At 41.0% G+C, this 14,041-nt stretch overlaps 1 protein-coding gene across 1 annotated transcript in view; it reads left to right on the top strand.

Moving 5' to 3' along the window:
• The first annotated feature begins 841 nt into the window (after positions 1-841).
• itga9 (integrin, alpha 9) overlaps positions 842-14,041 on the top strand; it is a 55,055-nt gene continuing 41,855 nt past the window's right edge. Inside the window, exons 1-10 of the mRNA XM_059359724.1 lie at positions 842-1,232; positions 1,485-1,612; positions 3,614-3,720; positions 5,842-5,965; positions 7,983-8,050; positions 10,902-11,031; positions 12,200-12,285; positions 12,382-12,444; positions 12,928-13,065; positions 13,568-13,673. Of these exons, the coding sequence (XP_059215707.1) occupies positions 1,042-1,232; positions 1,485-1,612; positions 3,614-3,720; positions 5,842-5,965; positions 7,983-8,050; positions 10,902-11,031; positions 12,200-12,285; positions 12,382-12,444; positions 12,928-13,065; positions 13,568-13,673 (1,141 nt within the window). The 5' untranslated portion in view covers positions 842-1,041. The remainder of the gene's footprint in view (positions 1,233-1,484; positions 1,613-3,613; positions 3,721-5,841; positions 5,966-7,982; positions 8,051-10,901; positions 11,032-12,199; positions 12,286-12,381; positions 12,445-12,927; positions 13,066-13,567; positions 13,674-14,041) is intronic.

The raw sequence follows: 14,041 nt of genomic DNA, 5'->3' as shown, positions 1-14,041 counted from the left end.
TCCTGACGAAACAAGAAAACTAAAGTCAGACTTTGATTGACTGACCACAACTGGTGGACATGCATCAAAGGGGTTGTCTTACACTGCTTTGTTTTAAGGGGACACAAGCCAAAAATGTTGGGAACCACTGCTGTAATAGCCTATAATCAGGGTTGGTTCAGATTACTATGACATGTAGTCAGATGTTTAATGAATGCAATATCACAATAATCTAATCATAATTCTTATGGATTACTTCAAAAATCACACTGTAGCTCTTGCACCTCATGCTAAAATAAATGGGCACATCCACAAAAAAGTTCCGAAATATTCCTTTTTTCCTTGATACATCTCAAAATATTTTCAATGCGAATAAATTGTATTTTGCATCTACAATTGGTGAACTCAAATCACTCTTGTAAAACTTTTCAATTAAAGCTTACTTAATATAACATTTTTAAATATGTTAATGAGGATGTTTCACTGTGACTGTAAAACGTTAGATGGCAGCAGTGCGCCCTCATCTCTCGGTTTAGGTGAGCGGAGCCTTCATTGAAGCCCACGGGTGAAATGTGATGCTTTGCGCCTCAAAACCATCCGCGTCTCTCCATGACCGCGTTACCAGAGTCAACGCGCCAGAATAAAGGAAACCTTTCCGGTTCTACCTTTCAAATTAAAAATCTCCCTGACAGAAGCAGCAGCTCAGCGAGCAGCGATGCTTTTATTTTGAGTAAAACTTCTCTTATTTCCGGTCCCATCCCGGCACCCTCTTGTCAACTTGACACCTGTGACCACATTTATCTCCACGACAGGGAGCCTGCGAGCAACAACTTTCTCAGATTGACACAGAATGGAGAGAAGCTGACGCACCGTTATTTACCGGACCGTTAACTTTCCTCCTCAAGCCTTTCCTCATGCCATCACAGCCTGCATGCTGCGTTAAACGAAGGAAAAACAACTGAAACATAGTTTAGTACAAGTTTAACCACTGAAGAGCTGACAATTCCTCTACATTTTTGCTTCTTCTTTTACTTTTTGGACACTTTTACCGCGTTATTACGCATGATGCGCAAAGGGATGGCTCCTCTTCGGAAACACAAAACGGGAGTACAACATGTTTTTTATGTCTATCTCTCTATTTCAGTTGCTTATTCTTACAATATAGACTTAGAACATCCTTTGGTGTTCCGCGGACCAAATTCTAGTTTTTTTGGCTATTCTGTGCTGGAGCATTATCATGACAACACACGCTGGTGAGTCCCATGTTTTACTGTTCCTGGAAATGCTGTTAGTTTCTCTCAGTGATGCAATGAATTTGTACTTTTTAAACAAATGTTGGAGCTCAGGCTGCATCCACACCCAATTAAAAAAAAAGAAGTGTAATAATCCTCATGCTTATATTGCAACTTTTTATGCTGGCAACTTTGTAAAAAATGATTTTAGTGTATTTCACAGATGAAAGATATTGTAAGGTCCCATCCTCTCCCCTCTCCTCATGTCTGCAGGGTAATAGTAGGGGCTCCAAGGGCAAACTCAACCTACAGTAGCTCTGTGCACTCTCCTGGAGCTGTATATAAATGTCGAGTTCACAGCAACCCCGAGCGCCGCTGCACAGAGATGGATCTGGGAAGAGGTCAGTCACCACTGCCTGCAGAATAAATACAACAGCACACAATGACATACACACTAACTGCAGCCTCAAGGCAGGGCATGCACCCACACACAACATGAACAGTTTAGAACATTAGCAGTCAACTCACAGAAAATTCATTATTAGTCCACACACACATGCACGCAGAGCTTTCCTGCAGCTTTTCCATGTCCACTCTTTGCCTAAACTCCCCCAAGCATCTGTTTTGTTTTATCAGAATAATGCAGCCTTATACTGCTCTTAACAGTGCGACAGTTGTTCTTTTTTATTTCTGAACCTGCTATATGTAGACATGCAATAGACTAGAGGGGGTTCTGTGTGCAGAGGTCCATAAATATTTTTGATAAATATGATTTATGCTTCTGCTAATATTTTCCAAGCACGTGAGCCAAAAAGTTGAGCTTTCGACCCCCCCTACCCTCAGCCTCGGCTCTGTTATTGTGGTCAGGAAAGCCGGGGTGCAGGCATGGCTTTAATATTAACCCTGTGCTCAGTCAATGTGTCACCAAAAACAACATACATTATCAGAGCGAGCGTGTGCTGCTCTGTGCTCAGTGAGCCACATGGAGCAGAGGAGCTGAACTCTGCCGGGCCTCTGGGAGCACACAGCACACTGACACACAGAAACAGCTACATGCCTTTGTGCTGAATGAATTGTCTGCAGGGAGAAAGAGAATAAAAGTTTGGGGGAAAGGGGGGAGCAACTGAGGGAAGGGAAGATTTTGACTCTTAAGAAGAAAAGTTATAGAGATTCCAATGATTATTGTCTTTTTATTGGCTTGTAATCCTAATTATGATGATTTTGACTTTCACTGGATTGATGTTTTTTAATCATCTTTATGATTTATGGTCTTTATAATCTGGTCCAAGTCTCTAATGTTAATGGTATTGCAAAGCAGTTTAAGACACACATTAGTACATTTTACAATAAATGATTTGCATTTTTGTATTTGTATGTGGTCTTTTGACATTTGATGGCATTTCCATAGCTCAAGGAAATTATGATGGGCATATTTGATTGGTTCTGTTGTTTTATTGACCACATCATTCGCAGATGCATTAAGAAAACAACTGGCAGATGAAAAAATCATTCATTAGTTGTAGCCCTGGTGAGATCCAGATTTTTTCATTATCTAGTTTTATTATCACTGGTTTTCGAATTTGAAACTACTGTATTTTATTTATTTTTATTCCTATAAAGAATTATTGTATTACCCTCTGTTACACATTTCTTGATGAATGGTTTGATCCAAACTGGATGTCAGAAAATAGTGAAACATTTCCATCCTAGCCGCTTAAAGTCAAAAATGTCTTAAAATATCTTGCTTTGCTTGTCTGGAACCCAAAGATATCCAGTTTAATGTGATATAAAATAAAGAAAAACAGGACATCTCCATATCAGGCAGGAAACAGCATCTCCTCCCATTTTTGCATGAATACAATTTTTTTGACAATAAAGCATTTAAAAAAATAGTTGCTGATTACTTTTCTGTTTGTTGACAAATTGCTGCTCAACATGAATTTAAGCACTTTTATGAATGAATGGATGCATGATATATATTGCAGGTATGGGCCTTGTGGCATTGTTAACAAGTGTGTGATATGATACAGCAGCTTGGAGCTAAAGATACATTTTGCTTTGGGACAATAAGTATATATGATCTTATCTCAATGTAAATAATGGAATAATGGTCAAATATCTATATTGATATCAATCTCAAGTGTCATTGGGTTGGGTTACTTCTTTCAGTCAAAGTGACTTACTCTACAGTATCCACTGTATCAACTGCACAGCCGTTTTTAATTTTTGATCTGTTGCATTTCAAACTGTCAGACTGTGTAAACATCCCGTGCACAGTCAGCAGAAATAAAGACTCGACCCAGAACTCAGACAATTGCAGACAAGTAACAAGTTACTTACTCCAAGACATCCACAGTCCTGTTGACTCAACGTCTGCTATCACAGCTCTCATTGTCTTTCAGGAAACAAGCAGAGAGAGTCGTGTGGGAAGACGTGCCAAGGAGACCGGGACGATGAGTGGATGGGGGTCAGCCTGGCCCGCCAGGACAGAGCCAGCGGCAAAATACTGGTGAGCTCAGGGACGCAGCGCCACAGTCACCTCACCAAACAGCTTAATGCGAAACATGTACACTCATAAAATGATTATACGGACATCATTGTTACTAATGTCAGACCATGAACCGCACTGTTAAACCACAGCTGCTCTCAACATCACAACCCTCCTTTGCTTAAAAAAGGCCTTCCATTCGTATGCTCAGAAGCTCCAAAACTGAACTTCTGCAGAGCTGGAGTAACAACTAAAGCAGGCAGATTTGGAAACTGCTGCGTGGTTACATAATACTGTGAAACATCTACCTCGTGTTTGGAGCTGGAAGAGTCAGTGGAACAGGGTTTGTCAAAAGTAGATTGTTGTTTATAAAAAACCAAGAGAGGGAGCGATTTGGAGAAACCAGAAGACTAACTAGTGGTGCTAATCCCAGAGGTGCTTGGCTGGGTGTTTGCACAGAGATCATAGGGCAGCTGAGAGAGCAGAGTTTGTTTAGGCTTCAGCCCCTCTGCGGTGGTCCTGCCAAGGCTGGTCTTTCATTAAACGTTAACCCCCCATCTCCTGCGGTGGGTAGCGAGGAAACCAGCAGCCTCACAGGGCAGCCGGTAGACCGAGCCGCTCTTGAAACACTTACGACAGGTGTGTGTTTGAATACCTGTCGCTGATTGACCTCCTCTTGCGGGAGGGACAAATAAAAATAATTCTTCCTTACACATCCAGATGACTGTTTGGCCTTTAAAACCTCTATTCCTTTTAATATGTTTGTCTTTGGTCCATTTTTTATCCCTCGGTGGAATGTATTGGCATGATTTTTTAACCAAAATTTGAGGAGTTCTTGGAGTTGTCAGTCTTGGAAACTTGATCGCAGAGTTGTGTAACGACAAGCTTTTAGCTGCACACACGGGGATATGATAAAAGAAAGGTGGTGGCTTTTTCAGAGCCACGTGTTGCTGTGCCTCTCCTTTTTTATCTCATCTGAATAGACTCACGTTTTCAGTGCAACAGGAGGGAAACGGCTGCTTGGCAGATGTGTACAGTGGTGATTTCATCTGCTCTTTCAGTAGAGGCCTTGTTTGTGACCAGCGAGCCCTTTAACCGAGCAGGAACATGACAACAGCACAGACTCCAACCATAAAAGCCCTTTTTTTGCAGCTTAGGCAGAACTTCTCAGCTGCTGCTAAAGAGCCCCTTTTGCTGTGTTTATGTCAGCTGATTGATCTTTTTTTTCAAAGAATCTGCTTCTACTCAAGAGGGAGACTTCATGCTGGTGTTGCTACTACTGTTGTCCAGGCCGTCCCTTTGAAACACAAGTGTTTCTCAACACAGCATCTTGCTTCCAGACAGTCATCTGATCATCTGAGTGCACCCACAATCTGCTGAATCTTATATTCATTTAGATTGGCTTGTGTGGGTATGTGAGTTGTGGGGGGGCGGGCTGGCTGGGGGAGTTAAACAGTGTGAGGGGAAATGAAGTGAACTTTGTCTGCACAGAGGCGTCCAGATCTGTCCCCAGAGCCACAGGAGCCCCACCACCATTCCCCCAGGGTGATAAATTATTACCACATTTACACATTCATGTGGCAGAGCTTGAAATCGAGTCTATATTCTCCTGTTTGGTTATCGATCTGTGGAATGTTTTATTTTAAAAAACACAGTGGCAAAATATTGTTTTGAGAATTACTCTATGTCAGTTTTTTAGAAATTCACCCCATTTCAGCTGCAGCATAATAAAGCAGGAGTTTGTTCTCTGTCTTTTGATCCGCTGTCTGAACTTTTGGCTTCTCCAGCTGCCTGTAAGGCCCAGAGGGAGGAGCCGTTATGAAATTAAAACTTTTAAAACACAAATGTTGATGTGAAGATTTTCTCGCTGCACATTAGGAAAGCAGATCTCACGCTGCAGCACAGATATTCACACCACAGACCATGGCTGTTATGGTCGGGGGTTATGGATGGGTTTTAATTCCCCCTCTCATTGACCGTCATTTGACAGCCGCAGAGACGCACTGACTCCAGCCCAGCGAGGAAAGGGGCTTAAACAATCAGCGTGGTCCAGGAACCGCCTGGCTGCAGTCTGAAGTGTTTGTGTTTACAGAATGAACATGTGTCTGTATCTGTTTTTCTGTTTATGTTTTTCTCTCGCAGGCCTGTGCTCACCGCTGGAAAAACGTCTACTACGACTCAGAGCACATCCTTCCACATGGGTACTGCTCCATCATTCCTCCCAATCTTCAGGGCATGGCGAAGCCGCTCATCCCTTGTTATGAAGGTACAGTAGGCACACATTTAATAAGATTCTTTGAAGTGGGGTTGTATGAGGTACTTATTCATAGTCAGTGTATTAGCTACAGTAGATGGCAGTTGGCACGCCCCCAGTTTAGAGCAGCAGGCAGAGTTACTGGCAAACAAGCAAAGTGTTGTCCTAATAAAAGGCTTACCTAAAGAAATCCATATCAGTTTAAGTGTAAGATATATTATAAATCTTTTTTCCTACTTTACCTTGATGTTAGACCACCCTGTTTTAGTTGACGTGGTGGGAAATTATTTATCTATACTTTATCTATGCTCTCATCAAAGCCACCAGACTCCACTGACAGAAAACAGTAATTTTACCTCACAAAACACAGTTGCTGTTCTACCACTGCCTCAGTTGGTTAGTTAGTTAGTTTTTTTGTGTAGCTTTGGTGTTTTAAAAAGCTTAGTTTGTATTCACCAAAGTCACACAATAACACAAACAAACTAACTGATTGATGCAACGGTCGACCAGCAACTCACATGTCCTGCAACGTAAAACAACAGATTTGTCAATAGAGTCTGGTGGCTTTGACGAGAGCACAGAATGGCTTTAGCTTACCCCATGTAGTCTGAAACAAGGGATGCCTGGCTGCAGGGCAACGTGGTAACAATACTGGAAACATAGTCTACACTTAAATCAATGTTAATTTTTTTATGTGGTTGTTTGCTGTTGCCCCCGTCCAGGCAATACGTTTAGCTTCTGTGTCAGTACTCCTGCTTGCTGGTCTAAACTGAGGCTGTGCCAACTGCCATCTACTGTAGCTAATACACTGACTATGGATAAGGCGCATACAATTCAAAAAATCCAAACTATCCCTTTAACTTCTCACATAAGCCTCACAGACACTAGAAAATATGAAATGCATTGGTCTTTGGTAGTTTAGCCCAGTGGCTAACAACCTTTTCCCTCGTAACCCTTTAAAATCAAGACAGGGGTTATGGAATCAGTGTGGACGTGAGTTGTGAGCAGTTAAATCTTTCTTCTCACATTGATCTTTAAAAATCTCAAGATTTATGCTATACGAATAAAGGGAGAAACTAGAGAAAAGATTCTGTCTGTTTATCCTGTTCTGCGGTTTTATTTTATCATGGCACGTGCTCTTTGTAGCCAGCATCATCATGTGCTCCTGGCCTCGGATCGGTGTTCTGGCACTGAAGAGTAGTAGCAACAGAGCCTTGAAGTGTGATCTCTCCTCCTCAGTCCAACACAAGTACATTGGCAAAAGCCAGCTCCTACTATTGAAGGTTCTGTTAAGCCAAATATATAAGCATTTGTCCAATGGAGGTGGAGAGTTTGTATTCCCTGTGCACCTTTTTTTATAAAGAAAAACATTTTCATAGAGGCGCAATCATGCTGATTTTATCGAAGCATTGATTTTGGCTTTTCCAGAAATCAGGTGCTTTTAAGGAGAGATTTGCTTGCAAGGTAGTGAAATTGGATTTTGTTATGATTGTCGTAAATCGAATCCATTTGTGCTGTAGGTTGTTTTTCTTAGTGCTCCATCTACAACACTAAAAATCAAGTTCCATTTAAGAAATAATGTACTGTGAAACATTTGAAGCTGACTCATGCAAATGCGTTCTTCGTGTGTTTTGATATGTGACTCAGAGCTATTTATCAAAGCCTGTTTTACACCTTAATTGTGCTCCCAGGTCAGGATTTCACTTCCTTCCGTAACTCTTGTTGCCAACAGTGGTGGAGAAGCCAGACAGACTTTGCATGGGACCGTATTTACAGTGCATTTTGCATTTTAATCCAAGCTCAATATTTTTGTAACCTGAGAGCACTGTGTCCCCCCTCTCCAAGTAAGAGGTCTCCTTGTGCTGAATGTGGCATTGCACCCCTTCTCCCAGTCTGCTTTCTGGCCCCAGACTCCTCATGCATGGGACTGGGACTTTGACTAGCTCCATATGGAATGCAGGAAAAACTCCAGTAAACGCTGGCTCAAGCACACAGTGAAATAATTTGTGGTTTGTTTTTTTTCTTACAGACTATAAGCAGAAGTATGGGGAAGAGCACGGCTCGTGCCAAGCCGGGATAGCGGGCGTTTTTACGGAGGTCAGTAACAGTGCTTGTTCATCTTCTAAATCCATATCAGAATCAGAATCCCCTTTATTGTCTTTGCACAGAGTACAAGTACTAGTACAGCGAAATTAGCCATCAACCCGTCCAAACGTATATAACTCTCTCTTTATGTTATTATGATTCAAACTCTGGACTTTCACAGAGCGTCATCAGTCAATTCCTGTTTGGTAAACTGAGCATGTCTTCAAATATAGTAAGACCTTGTATTATTTTCAGGTTACATACTAATATAGACTATTAGTTATCTTCCTTGCTATCTCTTTTTTCTCAACAGGCGACTTATTTTCTCACTTAGGCGTATGATTTCCAATGACATTCCCACATCACATCATGTTTTAAAGAACATTTTCTTCCTCACTCTTTGTTGACTTTGACTGGTATACTGAGGATAGTTAGTGGAGACGTTATATATGGGGCTGTTGGGGATTTTTCCCCCCAAGATGTCAAATGATGTGGAAAATTCTGCAGTCAGATATACATGTGTATTTGTATCAAAGCAGCCAGTGGTCCAATGACTTACTGCTGGTAACTGTTAGCTTATGTTTCCATAGGAAGATGCTGTAGGAAAGGCTGCAGCGGCCTCACTTGACCTGGTGTGGCTTCTCGAGATAAAACGCTTATGAAAATACACATTTCCTTTTCTCTGTAGCATAGATGCACTCCTGTTTTTGTACATATGACATCATCCTCGGTTGCACAATGCCTTTCTGTGTCTTATATATATATATCTTTTGGTCTCCCACATGTTTCTTTTTGGGCAGTCTTGAAAGGGTGAATCTGGTCCTGAGAGTGGAAGTGGTGAGAGAAAGGACAAATAGATTTAAATGCATTTGAGCAAAAATATAGTTTGACAGGGAAAAATGTGCATATGAGGAATACATTGCAAATTGACCCGTTTAGACATGTTGTTTTCTTTACATTAAACAGCAATATAATTCTTTCCTGATGTTGCCCGTGAGCAGCATGTTCTGCAAAGGTCTTATTCAAGACTCGAATTACAGTTACGCTCAATTAAGGACATACAGTAAAGTACAGTGGACCGTAAGTGACTTAAAAATGTGTCCTCGGAGCACAGCTGTGCCTTCAGGGTGAAAAACAGTCTCCTTGGTCTGATGGAAAGTTCATATAATTTGAGTTTTTCATTATTTTACATATTATTTGAGCTTTCTAGTTTGCCTGCTGCTGATTTAAAGCAACTCTACCAGAACTACAAGCAACTAATCAACAACATTGTTTTAAATAACAATGATTAATCATTAATGTGTCAGGGCTCAGCCTGGCCTCCACCTGTAAAATGTCACTCAAAAGGAGCGAAATGCAAAATGACTACAAAGAGTATCAAATCAAGAAAAATGACAACAACCAGGCACAAAATGACCAAAAGCACGAACAACACAGACAAATGACTAAGACAACCAGATGCAAAATTACCTCAAAGAGACACAACACCATGAAAAGATGCAGTAGGACTACAAAATATGCAAACACCAAGTAAAAAAAGAGCCAAAACCACCACAAAGTCTGTGTTTTGCTCTGATGTAGATGAGGTGGTGGGGCCTTTTGTATGTCAGACAAAACAAGACATTAGAAGATGTCTCCTTGGGCTGTGGGGAACTGTGAAGGACATTTTTAACTATTTTCTGACATTAAATAGATCAAATGATTAATTGAGAAAATAAATAGATGAATCAATAGTTAACATAATCATTACTAGCAGCCTTAAACTCTACATTTACCTCTTACATTTACAAAAACACATGCATAACACACTTGAGTGGACTCACACAGTGAACACACACATGGCTTTGCTTTCACAGATACTAAAATGGGATAATGTCACATGACACGTGTGTTTCAAGAGTTGCTGAAAATGTTGTTCACTGCAGTAATGAACACTTAGCAGTGTATGACATCATGTTTAAGGGATTAGTTTCATGATTTTATTACGTAACCCCCCACTGAAAAAACACACATGTAGCTGGAAAGATCTGCGCAGGTGAGGAGCTTTTATGTGGAAGCTCGTCAAAATTTGCTGCATAAGACGTGTTACTCTGCATCATGTGAACGCTGTAAATAACACAAAAGACAGAGGACTTTTGTCATTAGAAAAGATCCTGATAGCGTTGGATTCCACAATGAGGCTCCTTTTTTTTTTTTTTGAGACCAAAAAAGAAAAACATAAAATCCACTTTTTTTCCACCGACGGAGGACGTCAGTGTTGATCTGTTAAAGCGTTTGAAGAACCCCCCTGAAAAGAATGTGAGGAATCTAAAGAAAAACCTTATCCTTGTCTGAACCATGGTGCCCAGATGTTCAACAACGCAGCACAGGGGATGTGTCCCGCTGAGTGAGGTTCTTACTGCATAGTTCTGTTTGGTTAAGTTCTCAGGGGTGACTACACATCCTCCGAGACAGACAATAGTGTTCAATTTGACTGAAATCAGTAGTAAAAATCAGTACTCAGCAATGATACTATACGTTTAGTGCAGCCAAAACAGATCTTAATTGTTGTGCTCTGGCCCCTTTAGTAGCTGCAGAGCATCACAACAAAAAGCGGTGAACAACTCATTTTACAGCTGTCACTTTTGCCTGGGCTCTGAATTCCTCGTCACATCAAAGGAGGCAGCTTCAGCTGGCATGCCGTCTGGCTGTGTGGTTGAGAGCAGATAGCACAAACCAGTCTGTGGCTGTTGGTTAACCAGACGTTCACCCAGCAGGGTTTTACTTTTCTCCCCCCCTTTTCTTCAGCAGGCTATGGTTGAGCACACAGAAGGTGAATCACAGTCATCTGAATACATTTTTTATTTTATTTAAATTTTTTTAGGAGCTGGTGGTGATGGGGGCACCGGGGTCATACTACTGGACTGGAACGATCAAGGTGTACAACCTGACTTCTGACTCTTTCTACAGCCCGAACAAGGAAGACGTGGACTCCCACAGATACAGCTACCTTGGTGAGAGCCTGTTGAAGTTCAAGTAGGCAGAATACTAGAGAGAGCTAAAAAAAAAAAAAAAAAAAGCCAGAATTAGAAGTAGAGTGAGCCTTCTTCCTGCAGCTTTCTGTCTCTCTGTCCTGAGCCCCTCATACCAGCAGAGCACAGGCATTATGCACCAGCTTTACCGTAAAAGGCTCACAAAGCGCTGCATGGATGCAGTGAACACTCCACTCCAATAAGCAGGGTACTAAAGTTGATTTTAATGTTGATACAGATCATGTCTAGATGGTAACACTATTGCACTGTTACTATGGTAACAATTGCAAAACTCTCACGAAACCTCAAAATGGTTAAGATTCAGTTGTCAGGCAGTAGTTGTGGTTCCATCAATTAATTGCCATAAGCATTTAAAAAAAAAATGCATGACAAAAGCGTGATGGAAGCTCTAAAGATTAAAAAAAGGTGTTTTTTGCCTTTTTCGAAAAATGGTTAATGCGCCAAACGGGAAATGAAAATGCTTTTTCTGAAAAAAGTTTGTATGTAGCAAACATTTAACTCTAAGTTCTGATGAGTGCTCTGTCATGAAAGAACTATTATAAGTTGCCCAATTGAATCCAGTTCCTGAAGACTTCTTTTCATTTTCTCTCATGGGAGGCCGAAGTTGTCTGTCAAAGTTTACTGGCAGATTAGCCTACAGCAATACATTACATTGCCATCTTCTGACGAAAGTAATTTTATGCAGCTTTGATTATTCGCTCTTATTCAGTTGATGGAAACGTCCCAAATTCGCATTTTCTTTAATGTAACATTTCAACATTTTGCTTCAAAATTTGCTTTGACTTTAATTGGAAGATGGCTTGTGAGTCTTGACAGAGCATAAGTCAGTTTTTGCTTTGGTTTAGCCTATTTGCACAAGCATCTGCATTTATAGAACAACCAATAGGAGCACTCTCTGTGAAATGACCTGTTATTGGCCAGAGTCTCCCATCACACTCTGGATTTTCTAAACCTGAAAACAGAGCCAAGAAGATGTGCAGAAGTCTAGCTTTCTGTCAGACCACTTTGAAATTTTGCTGAATGTCGCCAAAAATAAACTGCCTACCCCAGCTTTAATATGGATAAATGTGTTGAACTTTAAATATATAAACAAAAATGTGCTGCAACTGATTATTGTCTGTATCTCCAGGCTATGCTGTTACTGCTGGACACTTCTCTGCTCCTAATGTAATAGACATAGCTGCAGGGGCGCCCCAGCACAGCAACAGTGGAAAAGTAGGGACTTCTTCTTCTTTTGTCTCATTTCCAGCTGTTGAATTAAGGAGTCCTCTTGTTTTGCTCGCTACAGTGATTTCTTTTTCTCCTGTACAGGTTTACATTTTCAAAATCGACGGTGTGTCGTTGGTGAAGAGTTTTCAAGCCTCAGGGAAAATGGTATGAGCTCAGCTGTGGTCATATATTCTTCCAGCGCTCTCTGACAGTCCTGTATATAATACAGCACATATTTTGCATTACGGCTATTGTTACACTATACTCCCATATGTTATTTAACATAATCTGCCTCAAGGATCATGTAGTTGATTCTTTCGATGCATTTCAGACACGCTACTCTGCTTGATTTGTTGTCAGAACTGCATGTTTATATCTGCCTTAAGTGTTTAGAGAGCAACAGCGATTTAAAGAAGAGACAGTTGCCAGAAGCTGAAGCCAGGGAGGTAGCTAATGCTTTCCATTCAGAGTAAATAAAAGGAGGTTGGGGTGGCTTTAAGACATAAGATGTGTAAATATTCCTTTAATGTAAGTATAGATATAAAAGGGGAAGTGAATCCAGTCAGAGCGTGAATTGAATGTGAATGGTATGAAGTGAAGAAGTGTCTCTGATCTGACCCATTGCTCTGTGGCTCGGCTTGGTTCCAGATGGGCTCTTACTTTGGCTCCTCATTGTGTGCAGTTGATCTGAACCAGGACGGCCTGTCGGACCTGCTGGTGGGGGCACCCATGCACAGCCAGCTCCGGGATGAGGGCCAGGTGTCTGTGTACCTCAGCAAGGGCAATGTGAGTGGGATCCGTGGGTCAGTGGGAACATGAGACCATAACTTGCAGACTTACACCCACTCACTCACTCACTCTCTCTCTCTCTCTCTCTCTCTCTCTCTCTCTCTCTCTCTCTCTCTCTCTCTCTCTCTCTGAGCGTTTCTATACTGTTATTATTGCCCGCAGTGTCGGTTTTTAGCTTTGCTCATGTTTGATTTCTTTCCGACCATGTTTGTTATCACGATAGCAGAATAATACAGTGCAGCATTGTGAGACTCGGCTGAGAAATTATTTAACTGACCAAGACCGGAGCTTCTGTTTGTACATTTTGTATTTACGAGTTATTGCGGGGAAGTTGACTGTCTGTTTGGTTGTGAAATTGTTTGGAGAAAAGCCAACTAACAGTCGTTTCCAAAGAATTTTATCTGAGAACTGCAATAATTTGACTGCAGCAATAAACAGTTTCTTTGTTCTTCTGCCAGCTCTGTATATAAAATGTTATCTTGTCTGCTGCTGTTCTCAGGGGGTGATGGAGGAGAACGCTGTTTTAAGTGGGGACAATGCGTTTAATGCACACTTTGGAGAATGCATTGCTGCAATCGGAGACATAGATGACGATGGATATCAAGGTCAGTATGGTTATAACATAATAGAAACTTCATGCTTGACTTCATAACCCAGTTGACGTAACAGTTTCCACTAAGGATGGGCGTTTGGAAGAAACCTGCCAATTCGAGCATCTATAACTTTAATTATCAACGATCCTGTATGTATAAAAACATTTATACAAGATATTTATACAGTACTAGGAAAAAGTCTGTTTTGATAACGGATGCTTTTATTTTGAAAGAACGAAAAGAGACTTCCTGTTGATCGTAAAAATTACTCAAGTGAGATTAAACTGTAAATGTCAAGGAGTTCAATTTTTTTTATGTTTTAGCCCCCGAAGAGGCATGAGGTTAGTTTTCACAGCATATTTTAGTGTGTTTTGTAATTA

Source organism: Centropristis striata, chromosome 20 (assembly GCF_030273125.1).
Source record: "Centropristis striata isolate RG_2023a ecotype Rhode Island chromosome 20, C.striata_1.0, whole genome shotgun sequence".
Classification (NCBI taxonomy): domain Eukaryota; kingdom Metazoa; phylum Chordata; class Actinopteri; order Perciformes; family Serranidae; genus Centropristis; species Centropristis striata.
The sequence above is the reverse complement of the archived record's forward strand: the minus strand, read 5'-3'. Positions and strand labels throughout refer to the sequence as shown.